The 25058-nt window shown below is 36.5% G+C and overlaps 1 protein-coding gene across 4 annotated transcripts in view; it reads left to right on the top strand.

Annotated features, from left to right (window-relative positions):
* Nucleotides 1-25058, top strand: part of LOC111055195 (protein phosphatase 1 regulatory subunit 14B) — a 168327-nt gene that overhangs the window by 7308 nt on the left and 135961 nt on the right. For 2 of the 4 annotated variants that reach the window (XM_039428356.1, XM_039428355.1), the window contains exon 1: nt 4292-4616. The exons of the other annotated variants lie outside the window; for them this stretch is intronic. In XM_039428356.1, coding sequence (XP_039284290.1) covers nt 4551-4616 — 66 coding nt within the window. In that variant the 5' untranslated portion in view covers nt 4292-4550. Of the gene's footprint in view, nt 1-4291; nt 4617-25058 lie in introns of those variants that run through there. 4 annotated transcript variants of the gene reach the window in all.

The raw sequence follows: 25058 nt of genomic DNA, 5'->3' as shown, positions 1-25058 counted from the left end.
AACTCCTAAATACCAATTCATCCAGTACCTCCTAAATACCTATTAAGGAGGTCCTGATTTATCGCGGAAAAATTGATTGGGTACTGCTACTTCAATCAGAGCTATTCCTGGGAATATTATATTACTAGCCATCAGGCTCGCTTCGATCGCCATATCCGTTTAGCCAGACGTTTAGTCTGGACCCCCGACTAGATCGTCCTAACATATGTAATGTTATTTTCCTATAACATTTGCCCTGCTTGACAAATATATATATATAATTTTTCGTGACTCCTGAAAGAAAAATAGCTCCAGTTTCTTACCAGCTCTTCTGGGAGCTCAAATAATTCTCTGCTTTCGCTGGCTGCAAACGTCGGCCGCTTTAACAGTTCACAGTTTTTGTGACTGATTTGGTAGACTCCACAGATGTAGATGCAGTAGAGGTAGACAGATATAAGGGCTCTGATTATTGTACTAGACAATGTGGTATCACCACCAATGCCACTCGCCACCATTCACCAAAGTGGTCAGCAATGAAAAATGATACCGAGCGGAATCAAAGGCGACACTATCAGAATACCTTATAAATTCTATTAATTTATATCGCTGCTGCAACTTAATACTATGACCTTTGAGTTTTTTCAAATCAGATGTGCTGGTCCTGGAACATGAGCCTTTCAAACATCTAATAAATTACTGATAAAGATATAATGAGTGAGCATAAAATTATAATAAATCAAATATTAATAAATTTCCCTCTGTGCATATTTAACAGTTAATCTCATAAACGTTTCTTAAAGAATATGCCCTTTACGTTTAATACTTGCACAAGTTTTGATATTATTTTTAAATATTTAAACAACCTTTCAACGTTCAAGCTTTATTTAATTGTGATAATTTTGAAGCACTGAGGGCCCTCTCAAATAATTATAAACTCATGTGTCGATTTTCACAATTATGATGGCCATCTGGATTCTTCGATGTCCTAGACCTTCCTGGTGGGCTGCCATCGTTTTTCCTCCAAGGGGATTATTTAAATTTAATGACTCCTGTTATATTACAACTTCACTGAGTCTTATACAATCAATTTCTAATTAATTAACTTTGGATTTCCTAAACGTGCAAATATTAAAAAGGGATCTAGTCTTGTTCTCTATAAATTGGTGGCTGTCCATGGTGACCTCTAGCAAACAAGTTGGCTTGGACCTACCCTATTCTTTTCACAACCATACTTCCTTATTAATTTTAAATTTGCATATAATTTAAATATCCACTCTCATTGGTGCTCTCACTAGCCTCACTACTACACAATGATGTGATTCAAAGTTGTCAAAAATAGTCCATACTAATCTGGTATGTTACAACCTAAAGAGCAAATATTTTTGTTCTGTATTTATGCGCTGAATAAAGTTACATCCCATTTCCTTAATATTTTTATTTATTTTATACATTTTGTTCATGCTCGTATGACATAATAAATATTTTTGTATTTTCTAAAACGCTTTTTCTTTTACATTGACATGCCATGCTTGTTACTAACCCTCTGATCATAGTTTAAGCGAATGCTATTTGTATGCAACTAAATTTATCACAAGGTGTCACACACACACACACACACACACACACACACACACACACACACACACACACCACACACACACACACCACACACACACACACACACACACACACACACACACACACACACACACACACACACACACCACAACACACACACACACACACACACACACACACACACACACACACACACACACACACACACACACACACACACACACACACACACACACACACACACACACACACACACAAACCACGTTTTTGGACTCAGGGGACCTTGAAACGTATAGAAAATTAGAAACTGGGGTACCTTAATTAAATTTTTTCGAAAAGCAATAGACTACTTTCCTTACCTACGGTAATAGGGCAAGGAAAGTAAGAAAATATGACATAACATTTCAAATTTGGTAGGTGTGTTCAGTTGGCCCTTTAGAGGCGCAATAAGAACGGAATTGGAAAAATTTCCAAAGATACGCCCAAAATCTGCGTTTTCTCAGCTTTAAACAAACTGTGCAATAATGTTGTGTTAGAAGGAATTTGAAATAATGCCAAAGATACGCCCAAAATTAGCGTTTTCTCAGCTTTTCTGCGTTTCCTCACCTTTTCCAATAATTGATGGAAATATATTTAAAAAAAAATCAGTACACAGGTTTAGCTGAGGTGGAAGAATTTTGTTCGCCAAAGATACGCCGATATAGTAACAGGTGTTTTTCGAGATCAAATTGACATAATACGTTCAAATACAATAATTCGGTACAGAGGTTCCGCTGAGGTCTACATGCAGGCGAGCGAAGCGAGCCCGCTGATCTCATTTTTGGACAATCCAGTCGGGGGTCCAGAATTCGGTACAGAGGTTCCGCTGAGGTCTACATGCAGTCGAGCGAAGCGAGCCCTCTGATCTCATTTTTGGACGATCCAGTCGGGGGTCCAGGGGGCGGAGTCCTTGCTGGACGGATATGGCGAGCGAAGCGAGCCTGACGGCTAGTTATTATATAAAATCAGTATTGTATTTAGTTTCGTTATAGATAGCCCACTTCATCAGCTATAGCTGAGTGAAGCATATGTCACACTCTAATAATAAATTATTGTTCCTAGTCTGAACAATTTCTGGCAAGATGCAGCAGCTCCAGAAAATCAATTAAAATAAGTTTTTGTATATTGATATAGAAAAATGTTTAAAGAAATGAGTGTACTGTAATCTACGAGAATAAGTTATAGCCAACCAAATAAAAATCACCCCTCACAGCGATTTTAACGATGTTATTAGTGGCTCAACTGTTATTTCTGGTTAGGAATTATTGTACCTCCAACCTCCAATAACCATCCATACCAGCCATACATGTCGGACTCTGCATTGTTCCAGTTCACAACAGCAGTTACTCCATTTTCCAAGTGATTTAATGTGAAGGAAGTTGTTGTCTCACTTTCCTTTTAAGTGCGAATATGTGTTCTGTAAGAGCGCCTGTCGATTTCCAGGCTGAGGCAACATTAAACGTTTGTATTGCGATAGCATTGATATCAACCGTCTAATTACCGTAGCTTCTCTTCCTGAGCGCACAGATTGGAGCGTAGGCAGCTTATTTCAAACTGTCAGCATTGGTTGCAACGGAAGCATTCAAGTTATTCATATGGAATGCTGTTATTTAGAAGTGGACCCCAGACTTGCTGTAATTGGAGCAGTGTTGTTTGAAGGAAGCTCACCACTCACCACTGTGATTTTTGCGCAATTTGACGGTAGCTACTAATTATTCATGGTACATGTAACCGTGTGATCATATGAAAAGCTGCTAACTTGTTAGTAATTAGCGTATTATTCAGTCTGTGTTCATTCTATCTCAGGCATCAATTGTTAGTACATGGATCATTTCCCCATTATCCTCTATATTATTTTTTAAAATTAGGCTGGCTTGTTCAAATTGACAATGATGTCCTGTAAATTATGGACGTCACAAGCTATCATGTGAGTAGCATTTCATGGAAAATTGATATGTTTTTAAGAATAGTTACTAATTTTATCTTCAAATAAAAAAATCTTGAAGAGCCAATAAGAGAAGTATTGTAAGAATGAAAATTGGATATTCAAATTCTAAACGATTCTTTGTTTAAATCTTTCAAAGAGATAATTAAGTGACATTGTATCAATAATTCCAACATTAAATGTGGATGAATGTCTTCTCCTTGTCCTTGTTGTAATACAAGTGATTCAGTTCTTGTAAGTAATAAGAGTTGGTGCGACAAAGACTAAAGCATAAATAATTGCGACCATATCTTTCAAACTGTTTCAAAAAATATCAATGTTTTCTCAGATTCTAGTAAACTAATTTTATGATACTGAATTATTACCAATATTACTAAATCCCACACTTACTCAATTAGAGCACCGTAATATTCACTTTTTTGAACTAGGTTTTCATTTTCAATTAACGTTATCCATTCCCAGCTTTGGTGCAGTCAGTTTTCATTATAAATAGTACTCACATTCCTATCATACATTTGTTACGAAAATATTTTACTCGCAGATCATCGTAATGAACTCTTTGAATGAACCTAAATGGCGTAAGCAACCTGCTTCAAAAGTGGCAAAAATTGGGCGATTTTCGTTCCACCGGGCACGCGCTGATCACTTGAAATGAAATTTGGAAGTTGTCCATAAATGCCGACACCCACAGTAACCCCCACCCCTCCTGCCTTACAAACCATCGCTTCTTCCCCCTTATTCCAGTGAGACAGCATTGGCCCCATCGATAAACGTTGACGGACAACTGCTTTGAGGAGAAACAGAGACAGAATAATAGTTAGTTATGAAGACGAAAAGAGAAGGAACCGAAGTGGATGCATTGCATTGCTTCTGAAAATAAATTGAAACTGGAACATCGCGCCGAGTTGTGCCGAGATATTCCTTCTCGACAGTCTCCTAGTTTCGACCAAAGCAAATAGTTGGCTCCCGCGGAGCTAGTTCGGTTTCAGTTTCAGTGAGTGAAAATAATATGTTCAGTGCCAATAACCAGCGATCTCCATCAATAACATGCTTCTTTCATTCACTGTTGAGAAAGGTGAGTAAGTCCGAATACCTTGTGTTACAATAAAATTTCAATGGAAAGTAAATTTCAAATTGAAAAGTACCACATTTCAATGGAATGTGCCAAATTGAACTTTTTCAAAACAGGCAAATCATTTCAGCCAATTAATTAGAATGCTAAGTAATAATTTGTGAATTATTAGTTCAATGAAGTCGAATGAGTGAGTATACGGTAATTGACCATCTTATTGATGTTATAAGAAATATCAAAAATATAAAATGATAATCATTCAATTAATTTTTGGAAAAACATTTTTGCAATGCTTACGAAGAATGCAATGAAGATTTTCCACTTGCTATTATTTTTACTAGCGGTGGGAGGAAATTTTATAATTATACAAACTTTTCCAATCCAATGCAAACAGTTGAGGTTAATGAATTATAATCGGCACACAAATTAACAGAACGGCTGCAAGGGTACTTATGGCTTCAATATTTAGTTGAGAATTTCAAGAATTCCTTGTGAGTCTCTGATAAGAAAAGCTTGTTCTCTGGCGATTGCTTCCCGTTCACTTAAGTTAGGCTCAACTCACACTTACGAAACTCATGGTCGACAAGACTCGACTCTAGTCGAGAGCGTGTGTTTTCAAATGGTGACGTCGCGGAGACTAGAATCGACTGGTCTGAGTGTCACCATTTGGAAACATGCTCTCGACTAGAGTCGAGTCTCTTCTCGACCTGAGTCGCTTAAGTGAGTTGAGCCTCATTCCACCAAAATTGCAATTTCAGCCGTCATAATTAGGATAATATACTTTCTAATCTATTAAGGTAACACATTCCATTAAACAGGGAACTCTGATGGGTAGTGATTCCAATGAAGAATAGTCGAATGGGGGTGGTAGGCTCATAATAGCTTCGTTCGAATCAACCGTCAAGTAAAACTTGACGGGGGGGTTGATTTGGGGATATTTTAAAAACCCTTTCAACACATATTCTCAAAAATCCATTAGGATATTATGACACATTTGTGCACTATAACTTATGATTTAGTAGGCATGAACAGAGAAAACTTCTATACTAGATTGTTTATTCTATTTATGATGTTTACTCAATTGAGACAATTTCAACTTCTAGTGGTTCTAGAAGAAACCGGAAGATCGCTTAAACTGAGTAAACATCTATTGCATCTATTGAAACATCTCTAAATACTGTATCGATGAATTTTAGATGACAAATTTATAGGATGTAGAGCTAGGGTAGGTAGTGTGAAAATAAATTGAATGAAGAAACTGAACTGGATTTTATTCAAAATAAGAGTCTACCTATATTGAAAAGTGGTATATCTTCCTCAGAAATATGCAATTAAGTTATATTTACTTATCACTTGTGAGTTAAGACGTACAATGTGTAGAATATACTTTATACTACCATAGTAACTGTGAGGTAGGTAGGTGCTATTGTTATATTTGTTAGAAGGCATCAGGTATTGACCAGCACTCAGCACAGAGCAGTGAGCAGTGAATGGTGGGACAATCGATAAAGCCGCTGAAAGAGATGAACGGTAACCCTGAACCTGGCCACAAAAGTAACACGAAAATTGCCCTCAAGACAACAATTTGAGTAGTCGAGACAGAGATTGAGCAAAACAAGAAGGTGGAGAGAGATGGAGTGAATAGCTGAGGAAGAGAGGAACGGCCTCAACTGACCCACAAGTGATGGTCTTTGAGCTCTTATCTGTGGCTGTTGCAACTTCTGCTGTCCGCTTCCACTCTCCACATCAGACCCAGCTGCGCTTGTAAAAACTGTACTCGACGTTTTTTCGGCCACTGGTCCATCATGTTGATGGAAACAAAATATATATTTTCTTTAAACTATTCATATTGTCTTAACTATTCACCACCGTATCATCCGTATTGTGGGTTAAGTGGAAGAGGGGGCTCTTATTGCCTCAACTTTTTTTATTGTAAAAACTGTACTGGGCGTTTTTTCATGTATCTTCGCCCACATCACTTTTAATATTGTAAAATGTAAATAAAAAGGCTTTTATCTATCTATCTATTAGCATCACATATAGGGCCTACATGCGATATGTTTATGCCTACACCCTGCACCTAATATAGTGCTGCTATGCCTTACCCTTGTAAGAGTAATAGGGAGGGACATGGAAAGATGTTGACCATCTCACATCAATTATTGATAATATTATCAGCAGAGTGTAAAATTAAAGTGGAGGTCATTTCATTACCGTGAGTTATTTCTCTCACACATATTAGAGTCTAGATTGAGAGTCATATTAGAGTCTAGACGCGAGTATAAATGATTATGGGTGAAAAGAGAAGAAAGAGTAGCAAAATCGAGATTTGATGAAGAAAATGGAATAAAGTTGACCAGAATACATCAATAAAATGCATAATTATTATCAGGCTTCCTTCTGGGTTAGGAAATTTTCTCTTATTCATTTCTATATTGAATAACAGTGATACGTTGAAATAGTTGACAGAACCCACCCAGATTGAGTATCACAGTTTATTGAAGAAATCTCTGTTTTTTAACAAATACCCATCCATTTTTTATGTTTTGTTGTGGTAGATCTCATTCTGAATGAAAACGACTTGATATTATCTGAACCATAATTTGATATACTATTTTCAGTTGCTACACCATTATCAATCTCTAGAAAACTCGAGTTATTCAACTTGGCTTTTACAGACATCCAATTAATAAGATCGAGGGCAATGCACCATTTCTAACCGTTTTCTTCATGTTCTCCAAATAATATAGTTTTCATGCAGCCATATTATTCTCATAAAAAAGTGAAGAGAATGAACCGATTTTGTTGAACAATGGCGTAGGCCTACTTGTCCCTTTGTGAGTGTTAAGAAAGTAATGAGTTTTTACGTCATCTTGTATAAGATGAAAATATTTTCGACCATGTGCATTGTGCAGCCCGGAAGTGATAAAGATTTTGGCACTATAGCTCCTATTATGATAACCGAGGCCAATTTTCAAACACGCAGAATCATGATGTAAGAATTCCCGACGTAATAGAGATAATATCAGCTCGTTTTCCCCAATTCTCAAAGCAAGCAATGTATTGAGGAATCGGAGTTTCTTGAATCTTTATTTTCACGACTAAAATTTCGCTTAGAAATCGATTATCATTTTTGGTACTTTTTATTAAGATCGTTTTTACAGTAATTATTATTTCATTTGATACTTGATAGTATTTCACTTTTTAATACAGCACTACAGTAAAGCAGTACAGAAACGGAGTGGTAAGCCCGCACGGTGATATAAACTGTTATTGATTTCAAATTTCTACTGACAAGCCTTCGAAAACATTTTCATAGGTTGTTTGGAATTGTTGGATTCTGTGAGAAAAATAATGAAAGTATCAGAGTTGGATATGAATACAACGTGTGGTCCATAATACGACGTATTCCATTTGATTTATCATGAACCCATCAACTTATTTAGTAAAACTTCAAATTTCTTAAATAATATTTAGAATTAAGTTTGAAGAATCAATTTATTGTGAGAACCAATATTAGCCTAAAAACAACAATAAAAGAAAACTTTAGATCTGATCCCACCACATTCAATCATCAACATTTAGATCAATATAATAGGCCTATACGGTATTGATTCACGTCGTCAAAGTATTTTTTCTTTATTGTCTATAATCGCTTCCAAAACGTACTGCGCTTGAAACACATCGCATTTCCATTCATCGAATCACATCGGCAGATGAAAAGCAAGAACCAAAAGTGAGATTCATTTTAATCTGACAGCAACCCTCATAAACAAGATCAATGCTTGCCACTCAAACAATGCTGACAGCTTTAAAGTGAAAAGCAATTGGAGCCTCCAGCGTGTAAGATTGCAAGTCCCGTTATAGCTGCTGCTGAAGATCAGTGGAGTCGAGATCTAGCCGTCAGCTGATCTATCCACCTGATGATTGCCTAGATTTTCAAAGAGGTGATCTAGAATAGTCTCTCGGTATGTTTTGCCATTCTGGTACGATTTACCGGTGGGCACAACTACTTTATAGTGACTGTTGTGCCTATCAAGAACCGAGATTGTAGTTTCGATCAGAACACCTTTTTGAAGCACTCAATCACTGACAATCTCCACTTGATCGTATTCTATTTAATTATTTCAACTGTTCCCATTACTATAGCATCACGATCATTTATTATCACAACCTCTCTAGTTCATTGATAATCGTGATAATATCATATTATAATGCTGTGTATATCATTGTTTTATTCTAATTGAATGTTATGGGGTTGTGTTAAAGTATCAATTGTGTAGCTGTGTCCTAACGTTTTTCTTGTAATCAGAAGCCGTTTTTTGATGATTATGATATTATTATTTGAAATAATGATTGAATGATTAATAAACGCCTATTCAAAACCTATAATATACAAGAATTCTCCAGATAAAAAACAAAGCCTTTTTTAGAAAATATTTTGAGGAACCGAAAAAAAGTATCTCTTGAAATAAGGATGGCATGAATGCCAAGGAATAGGCTACTATTCTCTTCTCAAAGTAGATGAAATTGAATTGAAATATTGAACTGATTAAGAGACATTGAAATTTATATCTCTAGAAGGGGAAAATTATAACAACAATGATATAATTGAAAGAATAAGACTTTGATATTGTCAATACCACCTTTATTTATTCGAAAATTAATTCATAATTCAGTACCAGGTTTCATGGTAAAACCTACCACATCTTCAGCTGAACTAATAAGTTTGTTGTTGTTGGAGGAACAGGAAATTCAATCTTCAGGAAATAGATTGAATTTCCTGTTCCTTCAACAACTAACCTATTAGTTCAGATGAAGATGTGGTAGGTTTTACCATGAAACCTGGTACTGAATTATGAATTAATTTTCGAATAAATAAAAGTGGTATTGACAATATCAAAGTCTTATTCTTTCAATTATGGAGGAATACCACAACATCTCATACCATACAATCAAATTATAACAATGATATAGACAAATAATATTTGGAAAATATAGTTTATGGAGTTTTCTTCGATCTATTTTCCAATACTGATAATCCAGATCTGATTGCTTATATTGGAAGAAGAATACAAGCTTTTCCTTGAAGATTCGGTATCTTTATAATACTGTCATATTTCAACTCTAAAATAATTTATTCATTTTGAAAATAGATACTCTTCCTCCAGCTTTATTATCAAGCATCAAGATCTGTGCTATTCTCTCTTTTTAAACTTTTGAAACCTAATAAAACTTGAAGAATACTCAGAATGTGTAGAACACAGTACTTTGAGATGTCTATCAACTTTGATATAGTCTCAGTTTTGATTCAAAAATCATGATGTCAGTCTATCTAGAGCCTCAATCAACCAATGACATGACTTTCACGCTCAGCATTGACGTAAACAGGACAGCCGTTGTGATTCATATTTTTTGTTCTGGAAGACGAGAGGGAAACTGGTCGCTGGTCGGTTTGTGTGAAATTTGGAGAGACCTGGCACCTGCAATGGTGTCAAATGGTGCCGAATTGGATCTAGAGTAGGTGGCACAACTGAGTGGGAGGAAGCTGAAGAAACTGCTTCGAAATTTTCCAGCTTCGCGTATCGAATCGCACTGCGAGACCAAACCAAGCAGAAAATTTCTATCTTTGCGGAGAAAGTATGGAAAGGCTTTCTGCTCGGCTGATACGGCTTCAAAAATGGCTGACTGCCGGCTCCATTTGCTCAGGAAGAGAAAACTCTGCAGCCAAGTGCACATCGAACCGATTTTAATTCACAACCAGATACTTGTTACATAAATTTAGATTTTGGCTTGAATTATTCTGCACTTTTTGCGAGTCCATATGATGCTATGATTGAACCGATTTTTGATCACAAACAGACAGTACTTGTTAAAAAATTTAGATTTCGGCGTAAATTATCCTCCACTTTTTTAGAGTCTATATCGCACAATCTTTGTTACGTCACTTCGTGAACAATCTGAATACGCTACTTACATAGAAGGAAACTGGCTTGAAATGAGAACCTCAGAATGGAGAGAATTGAAGAAATGAGAAAGTTCTACATAATTTTCTTCAAGAACCTCCCTCAAAAACCTGAAGGTTCCTATTGATTTTTTTGGCGATTCTTCCATACTATATCATTATCTATTCAAATGTTGTAGCCTGCCTCCTTTTCGATTCTAACTCGGGTGGATCTCTCAAGTAAGTTTAGTTCAGCTTCCATAACACTATATGAATTATTGTAATACGGCTATTCAGCAAACTTATTAATTTTATCTAAAAAGGCTGTTTCTTGATGCCAACATGAGGAGCTATGATCCAGATCCACAAGTATTATACAGAGCTGATTATATAGAGCCACGAATGTAGCGATTTTCGAAGATAATTCTTCGATTTGATTGTGATTATTCCGAAAATCGCTATAATGCGATTATGCAGTGGCTCTGCATAATAAGCCTCTTATCCTTGAGCTAGAATAGTTAGGAGGGGTGATAATTGTTAAGACATGGAAGTAAATAGAGTCATAGAGCTATGAGGTTCTTACAAAGAGTCTACCAATTTTCCTTCACTCGATTTTAATATTTGGTGATGGATAAATTGAGTTGAGCACTTCAATTCGCCTTCATCAATAGAGTAGAGTGATTATTAGATTGGATTAAAAAATTGAACTTAACGATATTATTATTGAATTGTATGTTGATAATGTATTTCGACAACCAGTTCATCTTTTACATTGTTGCAATTGCAAGATGGTGCGAATATTGTTGATTGCTGATTAGACTCATAATATTGTTCTATATTTTTACTCATTCTAGATAAGCATTCATTCTAGAAAGAGAAGTCATTATTTGAAGAGGTGCCACTTTAACGCTGTTGTGGTTTTATGAGTTTCTAACAGACGTCATATTATTTGGAGCAGTCAGTTGTCGAGTTCGTAGACCTATAATTTTTCACACCATGACATTACTTATCATTTTCATCTGGAAACTGTTCTATCTGTTCAGTGTAGATGTTTCTGAATTTAGGAAGTAATTTTAAATAATCATACAGCATTGAATAGTTCAATTTAATCTATTTGTATTGTTTCGTCCATGTATTGAGAAATCAATCATTATTGTGGTATTGTTACTGTAAATTTCAAAGATTTTTGTTGATCACTTAATCGATACTAGGCTACCGGTACATAGATAGAATACCTGATAGATATCAGTAGACTACTAATCTTCTCCAAAATTAAGAATAATTCAGTATATATTCATGAAGACGTACCATTTGAATGTCTTGTAATGACACAACCTGCATTGTAGAGCTCGAACCCCCAAAAAATGTAGTCTAACTTCGCTCACTGAAACCATAGAATAAGGAAACTATAGATGAACGATGATTTCGTTCATCTCTGCTGAAACTGTGAATTATGATTATTTCCTTATCCACTCTCCAACCCAACACATCACTTAAGATTATGTTCAATACTAGTATTTGTAATTACTATCGCCAGTTCAATATTGACAGAGTTGTTAATCAATATTTTCAAATTCAGAATAATTTCCATCATTCCATGTTATTCTGCCATCGAACTTATTATTTTTTTTAATCATGTTCTATGTGTGCACAATTCATGAAATCTTCGTTTCGATTCATATTAAGGATATGATTCAATTGGAATTATTGTACACTTGATGTGTTAACATTTTCCTCAGGTACTCATCTAGCTAATAAGTCTATGAATTGAACTACATATCTCAGACTATTATTTGATGCGAAAAATGTAGCAGTTTGAAGCCTCAAGATCAAAAAGTATCATGATTGAACTATAGTGAGGTCCACATTATAATGGCAGTGTACGATTGACAATACTGTTGCTGTCCTTTTCTATCATACAACGAAACAGATAGCACTATCTCTCTCGTTTTGCAATGTTGTCTATTTGCCAGAATATTTTATATTTACTTTTGACAGTGACTGTACAAAACTGAACAAACCATATTCTCAGCCGCCATTTTTTCCTCATTCTATCAAAATACTTGAGTACGCAAGTCATATAATTGATTTAAAATGTATCTTTGAAACAATGAAATAATTTTTAAACATTACCGTATGAGAAACACAAATTAAAATACATGAAATGACATTTTTAAAGTTGATAACTAACCATCCTAGACTTCATCCATGGTTCAGTTAACCTACCCGTAAAGGTTAGACCTACTCGTACCGGTATAAGTAATATTGAAAAGTTATTTCAGAATTAATCCATTGAAATTACTTATTTTCAAATAGGATTTCTATTTTTCTAACATTTTTAAAGGAAATTGGAATAGAATACGGTACCTACCAAATAACTCAATTTCTGTTGTTTTGAAATTCAGATTGTTGTATCACAGCTTTTTAAATAAGCCGCCATTCAGGTTTGTATAAAAATAAAAATCTGATCTCAGTGATGAAAGCAAATTTTTGAATCAAATTATGAAAAAATATATTTTATTGATCAATTTGACATTGAATTGATTATTTTATCAAGGAAATGATAATTATTATTAGATTAAATTTAATGGGATGAACTGAGTAACAGCTGTGTACAGTCAGTGGCAAAATGGAGAGACTTGGCAATGTTTTTCTCCTATCTTTCTTCACTGCCATTATAACGTGGACCTCACTATAGGAAGTCTGGTAAGTCATTTCAAAATATAGATTGTAGCCTATATTTAACACGAAAATATATAAGTTGAGAGCCTGATGATATGATGTGGATGTGTGGGCAACAAATCTAGGATAACTATCATCCTTCGTGAGCGACTACCTTTTCGAGTACCGTTCAGTTATCGAAGTAATTTCTTGAGTACGATCTCCGAGGTACGTACCCACCATTTCCCAGAAAAGCACACGGCCTTAGAATATGATTTCCGTGCATAGCCGCAGGCTGCGTTTATCTGTACTTGTGTGTGGAGAGCAAGAGCTATATTAGCGAGCTATACTAGAGAGCTATAGCTAGAGCTATATTAGCTGCCAGCCTACTCTTGTTTGGGGCGTGGTGCCCGTTGAGAGGCGTAAATTATCTACAAGGGTTATCTAAAAGAGTGAGAGAGTTTTACGATATGTTTGCAGGAGAGAGAGGAAGGAGGAATGTGTGCATATAGGGCTGTTGTGGGACACAACATGTCCTCAGAGAGCCATCCAAATCTACTGTTTAGAAAAAGTAGTTATTCTCTCACAGCATCACTTCTCAATATTTCAACATTTTTTTCATGCGGACAGCCAGCCTTATATGACTAGAAAATTGCAAAAACATAACGGATCTCGAATATAACGACTGAAAATACTTCTTACTACACTCTCTGCGAGGTTTAAGGTTTCGGGAGGTATTTTGAATGTTTCTGATTACCGAATAGTCCTGAGAGAGAGAGGATTCAACAATATCAAGTACAGCTTTTACATCATTGCTTCATTAATATTCTCTTTTCTTTATCGCTTTAAAGTTTGATATTCTATAATGTCGTTCAATATATTTGAATGTTATGCAACCTACCTTAACAGAAAACTATTTTGTCTAATGATCTCGTGAACTATTCTAGTCCACACTATTTATGTGGAGCAGACCTCTTTTTATTTGAAAAAATATTCAAAAGTACACATTCAAGAGTATGCTGGACGTTGAAGCACATTGGACGTAATATTGGAAAACAAATTCTTTATGCCATGCTCTGATGCTATTTTCGACTCATTTCAAAAAATACTGTTCTCATAGGGGGCCCTTGTGCTATTTCAGTCCTGTAACAAAAATCTGAAAATAAAAATAGGCGTAAATATTCCTATACTACATTATTACTGAGACAAAGCAAGAAAATGTGATCTACTATTTTCATCTCTTCATATTTATCAGAGTTCCTGAGTCAGATATATCGACCTTTAATTAAGGTTTTAATAATTAAGATTATTATAGGTGAAATGTCATAGCTTTAACTATGTTTTTTTGTATCAATTTCACAAATTAACATTACATATACATTTTTATAATATTTTAATGCTTTTATTAAATATAATTAACTTAAGCTTCATTTATTTAACTGTCTGAGTATGAAATTCGATCTAAAATACTCACAATAATATCTGTTTTGGGGGTTAAATAAATTTTAAAACAAGTTTCTTACCTTGTTCAACGAACGTTAGCGAGTTCTCACTTCTGACTCTTTCATAGCCAAAGTCTTGAACTAACTTTAAAACACCTTCTTTCCCATGACTACCTATTGAATTTAAGAATTGATTTAAAATACTGACCACTGACTTCTGACTTGATTAAAATTTTGACTTTTAAGATTTGAGGAACTGTTAAAAACCCCTTCACTCTAAATATGTTTTTCGCACCCCGAAATACATTCGGTAACTTCCTTCCGGTAGATAATACCAGTGATAATGATTGAATATCAATAATATCATCAAAGCATCAATATTTGAAGTTTAGGAGATGTCAGCTCGTTTTTTTCTCCTCGTCTTCAGTGCGTGAAAGTTTCACTAGGACATAAATTATTCTCCACCCAAAATTTTCGCGGGCTACCAATGCTCAAGCTCTAATGATCACTGGCTTTGCTCAAAAGAAATGTGCCGGTGGATAGCATTGGACTACTGTATATTCACCTGCCATTAGAAAGTGAATCTATTTATAAATAGCCAGTTGCAGGCTTCTTTCGTGGGCTATTCTACGTTTCACTGGCCATTTTTTCTTTCTGTTATATTTTCATGTCGCTTCCTCTTCTAGTTTCAATTGTCATCATTATTCTCACCTCTGTTCCTACTAGACCGGATGATTTGATTGCAGGAGGAGAGAGTGGAAACGCCCAAGACTGCAAGAGTCGTTCCATTATAAGCCTTCTGCAGGCATAAAATGGCATTCTATTTTTCTTTTCTTCAATTTTTTCTATAAAAAATATGAGGTTTCATGGAAATTTTCATTCCTCAATTTCACATTCAGCTGTCAGTACTAAAATCAAGCATCTAGCATGTAATTACTAACAGTACATCAACTGTATCTGTACATCTAACTGTACTAGATTTTCTGCAATACGTAACCCTGAATTTCCTAATATTTTGGAAGAATAAATTTAATACCTCGTATTACAATTCGAATGTAATATTTCTATTGTGTACACTTCCAAAGTAATATTACATATCCAATATCTGTTTTAACCTGTTTTGGTCCGAAAATTTTCAGGATGATGAGTATCGGTACTGTGATCGTACCAACAATAAAATAGATGTTACACTTTTTCTGTGTAGCTCACAGATGAATAAACTTCTGAATCATTATAAAAGGATTTCATATTTTCATTTTTCCTTTCACAATAATTATTCAACATTTTCAATAACAGATTCACAAATGTTGTCCTACTCTTATACTCCTCCACTTGGAATATAATAATTCATTATTATTACTATTTCTTTTTCTTCTCTATTTCGTTTGGAGTTGAACTAAAAGCTCATGGTTGAATTTCGGGTGCCATGCAATCAGTAAGATAGTCCTACAACTCAATCAAACTAATTTATGATCATGATCAATATCTTGAGTGCTGAGACGCGTGAAGGAGTTTTTTATTTGAGGCGTTGAGGATTTGTGATATGAATCTACGAAGCCAACTCTGGAAGCTCAGTCCTGGAAAAAGCAGGACTAGGCTACAGAAGTGTTGGTCATTGTCCACTGTTTACGCTTCAATTGTTAGTTGTCTCTTCTCAATGATCAAGTGCTTTTTGCCACCCACAGAGTTCAATTGCAGAGCACAATCTCTAGAACGACCCACATAATTACACCTCCTCTGACAAGCTTCACAAAAAATGAACCTTAATGTTGCGTGTGGTTTTTACTTCAATTATTGGTTTACATCACATCAAATCTATGGATTATGTCCATGAATTCCCGGGCTGACAAATAATTTTTGTATAGTAGCGCTCATCGAATTTCCATCTAGCTGTTTACCCTGTCGTCAATATTTGCAGTAGCAGAAAGAAGTCTTCAGGGTGATTTACAGCATTTAATTGAGATTACGTTTAATATTAATGATCCATGAATTATATTTCAGAAAGACAAAATTCAAAAATTTGATCCATAGTGATCGTTTTCTAGCAGCTCGCAATAAAATTATAAAATTTTGATAGTTTCAGAATTGAAGTTCCAAATTTGATAGGAATATTTTTATGTAAGCTTGCTGTCTATTTCGGTTACATTCATTTCATTTCGTTACATGAATCATTGGTATCTAAATCTGCACCACAAAACAATTTTTCAATTCAAACAGCAATTAAAAAGGAAATTGAAATTTATTCTTCCAAAAAATACATTACATTACAATATACAATAAATATTACAATCTATATAATAATAGAGAGTAGGGTTGTGTTTTTTGTTTGTTTGTTCGCATCAAAACATGTCATCTTGTGGATTGCATACCGGAAAAACAGGAATGATTCAGATCTCCAAATTTTGCACATAGATTCTAAAAATATCAATCTCGTACATCTGGAAGCCCAAATTTCAATTTTCCTTCTAGATTTTTCATAATTTAATGTTTAAATTTCATTCATGGGACATACAATTTCATACGGCGCATTCACATTAAAATCATAAGATATAAATTAAAGAAAAAAAACAAGCTGTTCTATTATTGCTTTTTACCTGATTCCACTTAACCTCAATAAAATTGTTTGGATAATATTGGATAATAATAATAAATTATTATTATTATTATTATTATTATTATTATTATTATTATTATTATTATTATTATTATTTTATTATTATTATTATTCCCTGTTTGAGGTTTTGCTTGACCACCCTTTCCCTGGGCTCCGACCCCCAAGGAAGAGTGACAAGCGATTTTTCCAGAGTGAGTGCTCCACATGTCCATGTGGTAAACAATCCGTTACCATTAAATCGTTCGCTCTGAGTAGACGTAATGAACCAAGAATGACAGCCTTCTGCATCTGACCTGCAAGCACAGCAGCAGGTCTCTCACAGGCTGGAATCGTTCTAAGGTTGGCCAAAAATGAAGGTCTCATGCCTCCCAGTACACCTACAATCAACACCACCATTCTCACAGAGTAGCCTGGGATTAGCCTGCGCAGCTCCATTAGTAGGTCATGATATTTCGTCTGTTTTTCCTCCTCTTTGGTGACAATGTTACCCTCAGCTGGTGCTGAAAACTCAATGACATACATTGTCTTCGAAGTGATGTCAAGGAGGACAACATCAGGCTTTGTGGCTCTTAAAAGCCTGGTGGTAGAGAATGAGTAATTCCAATAAATTCGGCACCTCTCATTCCCCACAACAGATTCAATCTCCCCTGGGACATAAGGCAGCACTGGTGTTTTGTCGATACCATATGAGTGTCTAAGATGGTAATAGAGCACTCGCAGAGCAGCATTATGTCGATGGATGTAGCCTGCAGTTGCATGCACAGAACAAGAAGACAGGATGTGCATGATCATCTCTGGTGCTCTATGACACACCCTGCAACTGATATCAGGAACATCCATGTGCATTACTCTGCTGCGGTATGGCAATGTGTTGATGACACCATCTTGACATGCCAGAATGAAACCCTCAGTCTCAGATTTCAGGGCTGCTGACTTCAGAAAAGCAAAAGTCAGTGGCTTGGACAAGCCTTGCTCCTCAACATGCCTGTAGAAAACACCATGCAAGGACTTGTCCTTATGTTGCTGCAACAGGAGTCTGGACTCAGCAGTCTTTATTCTAGCCCTGAGCTGATTAGGCTCATGCTCCTCCTCCCGATCAGTGCGAAAATCGAGACCAAGGGTATCTGCCGCATGCTGTGCTGCCTTATATAGGAAGGCCCCAACCCCTGCAACTTCATGGTCATGAACCATCTGCATAAGGGGATCAGAGCATCTTTGTATGCTGCAGGCAAACTGTAAGGCCACCCTGTTGTGCAGATTCTCCAAACCAAGTAGACCTCTGCCCCCTTCATGCCTTGGCAGGTATATTCGGGCAACAGAAGAGCGGGGATGTAAACTTCTCTCCATGTGCATCCTTTTTCGGGTTTCCCTGTCCAGGTCCTGGAGCTCATTCCGATTCCACTTAACCACTCCAGAAGAGTAGGTGAGAACCGGCACAGCGAGCATGTTGGTGGCTTCAACTTCATTCTTACCAGACAACTCAGATGACCAGAGCCTCCTGAGTCTCCTCTTAAACTCACTGCAGAGAGCCATCTTTATTTTTACAGTATCCTGAGCTTGATTCTGATCAAATCCCAGATACTGGTATGACTCTCCAGCTCTCAGGGCTCTTATTATGCTTCCATCAATAAGCTCCATTTCCTGCACCAGGCCCTGTAACCTTCCTTTCAGGAGATGAGTTACTGCGCACTTGTCCAATCCGAAAGACATGCCAATATCATTTGAATATCGCTGCACCACACCTACAGCCAACTTGAGGTCAGATTTGCTAGCTGCATAAATCTTCAAGTCATCCATATAGAAAAGGTGGCTCACTCTATGGATCCTGTTTCCTGGTGTGCCACAGCAATAGCCCTTTGTTTTCTTGGGGCTCAATGAATCTCCTTGGAAGACACCTCTCCTATAAGTTGCCACTCTAGTTGACACCATTCTCTGCTGTGATCTGACCTCAAAACGGGTTTTCCACAGGGCAAACAGATCTTCCAGGCATCTCACTATGCTTGGAGGCACAGAAAGGCATTGTAATAAGTGCACTATTAGCTGGTGTGATGTGGTATCAAATGCCTTCCTGTAATCAATCCAAGCCATGGACAGGTTACGTTAATATTGAACTGAATCTTGCATGATGCATCTATCAGCAATCAAATTTTCTTTGCAGCCCGCCATGTTCCTTTTACTGCCCTGCTGCTCAAAACACGGCTGCCATACTGGCTTAATGTGCTGGTGTGTTATTGTGATATTTTATTATTATTATTATTATTATTATTATTATATTATTATTATTATTATTATATTATTATTATTATCCCTTTTATAAGCACGCTCTTGCAGAAATATTTTCAAAGAAGGGGCACTTTAATGCAACCTTCCTTTCATCTTTATAACACTGTTTGACTATTTTATGAACTTACACACAATATGTGCAGTGTCAAGGAGGACAGATTTTTGCATTCTCTTCAGCACCTCGTCTACCAAGTCAATACTTTGACATATTTCCACAACCGAATTGAGTATCAGGCCATTGACTGTTATTACAATTTGAAGTACTCTCACTGTATTCAGCCCATACATTTCCTTCAGCTCAAATGATAGCTCTTGGTATTCTCTGATTTTCTCGCCTCTGGTCTTCTGAGCATTCTCATCTGAAGGTACAGCAATATCAATTATATAAGCCCTCTTCTCCAGCTGATCCAATACTAGGATGTCAGGCTTGTTGTGTACTACACGCCTGTCTGTAATCATTTGGACATCCCAGTAGATCTTGACGTGATTGAACTCAACCAGAGGAGGAGGCTGATAGTTATAGTAAGGGGGGACCTCTGCAATATTCCCAAACTTGATCTGCATCTCCAAGTGCACAATTTTTGCCACATTGTTATGGCGCAACATATACTCTCTTGGGGCTAGCACTGAGCAGCCAGATACAATATGTTGGATACTTTCTACTGCACTGGCACACATTCTGCATTTGTCACTTATGGTCCTGTCTCCCATTACATGCCTCCTATAAGCATTTGTTGCTATCACTTGATCTTGAATCGCCTGTACAAAGCCCTCAGTCTCTGGAAACAAACTTCCCACCGTTAGCCACATACAAGACAGCTCTTGACTTATTGGCTCTGAATTGAGGTTCCCATAAAACCGTCCATGTAACTCTTTTGTCCTCCATTCTTCTTTTAGGTCTTGAGCAGATAGCAGCTTGCTACTTCTTTGGTTCCTCAAATCAAGGGCTGTGTAACCATTATCCAGCTGGCATACCTTCACAAACAAATCTGATTCAGCATTCTGGAAGTAAGATCTTAACTTCGTTTCCTGACTTACACATAACCTTGATACCCTCATCAAACCGCGACCTCCCATACTCCTTGGTAAGTACAGTCGAGCAACCGAGGCACGTGGATGATGCATCCTGAATTTAGTCATCCTTGTCCTGACATACCTATCAATCTGCTCCAATCGAGTATCTGACCACTTCAGAATTCCAAAGGTGTAGGTCAATGCTGGGTTCACCCAAGTATTCACAGCCTTGATGCATTTCTTTGCAGATAGTTTTCCTTTTAGAACCCAATCAAGTCTGCTGCGGAATTTACCTTCCACTTTTGTGAGCACTTCTGTTTTTGAGATTTTCAGATGCTGATAAAGTCCCAAGTACTTATATGACTGTCCTTGCTTGAGCTCTGATATCTCACTATCCAGTGCTCTCAGTTCATCCCTCTGCATTTTCATTTGACCCTTCTCCACATGCAGCACAGCACACTTACTTAAACCAAACTTCATGCAAATGCTCTGACTGAAGACAGAGACTAGCTCAATCATACCCTGCAGTTGCTCTGGGGATCTGGCATAAAGCTTCAGATCATCCATATACAAGCTATGAGAAACTCTAAGATTCCTAGAAACTTCTATTTTATACCCATATGTAGATTCTTCGAGCATCAGGCTAAGAGGATTCAATGCAAGGCAGAACCATAGTGGGCTCAAGCTATCTCCTTGATAGATTCCTCGGCAGATCTGGATTGATTCAGTCTGAATTTGTGTTTCTCCACTTCCTATTTTCAGTTTTACACTCCACTAGCCAATGCAAGCAATTCAATATGATGAATGTAAAAACATCTGTATGTTATGTGTAATGGTGCTATTATTATTATTATTATTATTATCATTATAATAATAATAATAATAATAATAATAAAATTAATAAGTTCTGTGGACTTATTCAGGGCAGCATTTTGTCTCCTGTTCTATTTAATCTATATGTAAACGATCTAGCTAGTCTCAGTTTCAAAAGTAAGGTGCTGCAGTATGCAGATGACAACCTGCTATATATGACACACACTGATCTAATAATGGGCATAAGATACATGCAAGAGGATCTCAATTTGGCTAATAAATATTTTTTCAACAACGGTATCAAGATAAATTCACAGAAAACAAAGGTAATTATATTTAGAAATCCTAGAATTAACATAGGTTTGTACAATTACAATTATAAATTAATTTGCCATAAAGCAGAATGTCCAAGATATAATAATTTGAGAAACACATGCGGGTGTCAGCATTTGGAATTCATTGATTGATTGATTGATTGATTGATTCAGTGAGAATATTAAGCATCTAGGAGTTGTTTTTGATGCAGACATGAAATTCAATTCACACAATAATAGGATGCTGCGAATTATGAAAGCTGCTTTATACAAATGCTCTAGAATTAGCCACTGTTTTCCAATAAATATTAAAAGAATTATCTATTTTTCTATGATTCTATGGTATTACAATTCATAGTTTAGCACCAGTGTATTTGAGACAGCTGTTGTATGATGTAGTTAGAAGAGTAGCAAATACATTATTTAATGGAGTCGAGCTTGAAATATTGGGTTATTATGACACCAGAATCTCTCGCAAAATACACTGATTTGTCCAGACATTATTTTGAAGATGAATTAAGGGAAATAAACGAAATAAGTTATGGTTTAAGAAATAGGCTATTTAGAGCACAGCGGTATAATAATAATTATGGTAAGAACCTATTAAAATACAGAATCCCTTACCTGTTGAACGATTTTCCACCAGAATTGAAAAATTTACAAAGAAATGAAATAAAAACTAAACTTAAGAATTATTTTATAGGAATTGTTTGAATAGAAAGATATGTTGAAGATTATTGTTAAATATTCTAATAGGTTAGTTAGTAGATAGGTTAGTTTGCACATAGTAGACAATAGTAAAATGCACTGTACAATGGGAAATGGAAAAGAAAAAACTATGGATGAATAAATAAATAAGAATGATTTTAATATTGTAAATGATAATATTGAAAATGATTAAGAGAGTGTATATTACAGTTTGTAGTATGATAAATGTTTTTTTTGGAGGTTAGGTTATGTTTTTGCATTCTATGAGTGTGTGTGTGTTGTAATATTGTTGATGTGCATGTTGGTTCAGCTAGTCAGCTGTTCACAGCCACCTAAATGCAAGAGACAATAATGTCTGCAAGGTTGATCACCGATTTAGTAGAATATAGAGTGACTAATGTTGTGATTCAAGTGGTAGAAATTAGAACTTTAATATCAAATCCAAGATAGAAAATATAATAGACTTTCAATTTAGTTTATTGAGCACTTTACAAAAATTTTCATTTGTAGTATTATTATAGAATGTGTATTATTATGATGTATTATGAAATTTGAATACTCCTCAATTAGCTCTAAGCTAGAGGAGCAACAAAACACTGTATGTATATGATACTATGTAACTTTAAATGAAATAAATTGAAATTGAAATTATTATTATTATTATTATTAATATTATTATCATTATTATTATTATTATTATTATTATTATTATTATTATTATTATTATTATTATTATTATTATTATTATTAATATTATTATCATTATTATTATTATTATTATTATTATTATATTATTATTATTATTATTATTATTATTATTATTATTATTATTATTCCTAATGTTTGAGGTTTTGCTTGACCACCATTTCCCTGGGCTCCGACCCCCAAGGAAGAGTGACAAGCGATTTTTCCAGAGTGAGTGCTCCACATGTCCATGTGGTAAACAATCATACTGGGTCCGTTACCATTAAATCGTTTGCTCTGAGTAGACGTAATGATCCAAGAATGACAGCCTTCTGCATCTGACCTGCAAGCACAGCAGCAGGTCTCTCACAGGCTGGAATCGTTCTAAGGTTGGCCAAAAATGAAGGTCTCATGCCTCCCAGTACACCTACAATCAACACCACCATTCTCACAGAGTAGCCTGGGTTTAGCCTGCGCAGCTCCATTAGTAGGTCATGATATTTCGTCTGTTTTTCCTCCTCTTTGGTGACAATGTTACCCTCAGCTGGTGCTGAAAACTCAATGACATACATTGTCTTCGAAGTGATGTCAAGGAGGACAACATCAGGCTTTGTGGCTCTTAAAAGCCTGGTGGTAGAGAATGAGTAATTCCAATAAATTCGGCACCTCTCATTCCCCACAACAGATTCAATCTCCCCTGGGGCATAAGGCAGCACTGGTGTTTTGTCGATACCATATGAGTGTCTAAGATGGTAATAGAGAACTCGCAGAGCAGCATTATGTCGATGGATGTAGCCTGCAGTTGCATGCACAGAACAAGAAGACAGGATGTGCATGATCGTCTCTGGTGCTCTATGACACACCCTGCAACTGATATCAGGAACATCCATGTGCATTACTCTGCTGCGGTATGACAATGTGTTGATGACACCATCTTGACATGCCAGTATGAAACCCTCAGTCTTAGATTTCAGGGCTGCTGACTTCAGAAAAGCAAAAGTCAGTGGCTTGGACAAGCCTTGCTCCTCAACATGCCTGTAGAAAACACCATGCAAGGACTTGTCCTTATGTTGCTGCAACAGGAGTCTGGACTCAGCAGTCTTTATTCTAGCCCTGAGCTGATTAGGCTCATGCTCCTCCTCCCGATCAGTGCGAAAATCGAGACCAAGGGTATCTGCCGCATGCTGTGCTGCCTTATATAGGAAGGCCCCAACCCCTGCAACTTCATGGTCATGAACCAGCTGCATAAGGGGATCAGAGCATCTTTGTATGCTGCAGGCAAACTGTAAGGCCACCCTGTTGTGCAGATTCTCCAAACCAAGTAGACCTCTGCCCCCTTCATGCCTTGGCAGGTATATTTGGGCAACAGAAGAGCGGGGATGTAAACTTCTCTCCATGTGCATCCTTTTTCGGGTTTCCCTGTCCAGGTCCTGGAGCTCATTCCGATTCCACTTAACCACTCCAGAAGAGTAGGTGAGAACCGGCAAAGCGAGCATGTTGGTGGCTTCAACTTTATTCTTACCAGATAACTCAGATGACCAGAGCCTCCTGAGTCTCCTCTTATACTCACTGCAGAGAGCCATCTTTATTTTTACAGCATCCTGAGCTTGATTCTGATCAAATCCCAGATACTGGTATGACTCTCCAGCTCTCAGGGCTCTTATTATGCTTCCATCAATAAGCTCCATTTCCTGCACCAGGCCCTGTAACCTTCCTTTCAGGAGATGTGTTACTGCACACTTGTCCAACCCAAAAGACATGCCAATATCATTTGAATATCGCTGCACCACACCTACAGCCAACTTGAGGTCAGATTTGCTAGCTGCATAAATCTTCAAGTCATCCATATAGAAAAGGTGGCTCACTCTATGGATCCTGTTTCCTGGTGTGCCACAGCAATAGCCCTTTGTTTTCTTCAGGGCAGCAGACAATGGCAGCAGTGAAATGCAGAATAGAAGAGGGCTCAAT

Source organism: Nilaparvata lugens, chromosome 5 (assembly GCF_014356525.2).
Source record: "Nilaparvata lugens isolate BPH chromosome 5, ASM1435652v1, whole genome shotgun sequence".
Lineage (NCBI taxonomy): Eukaryota > Metazoa > Arthropoda > Insecta > Hemiptera > Delphacidae > Nilaparvata > Nilaparvata lugens.
This window is presented reverse-complemented; position numbering and strand designations above follow the sequence as displayed.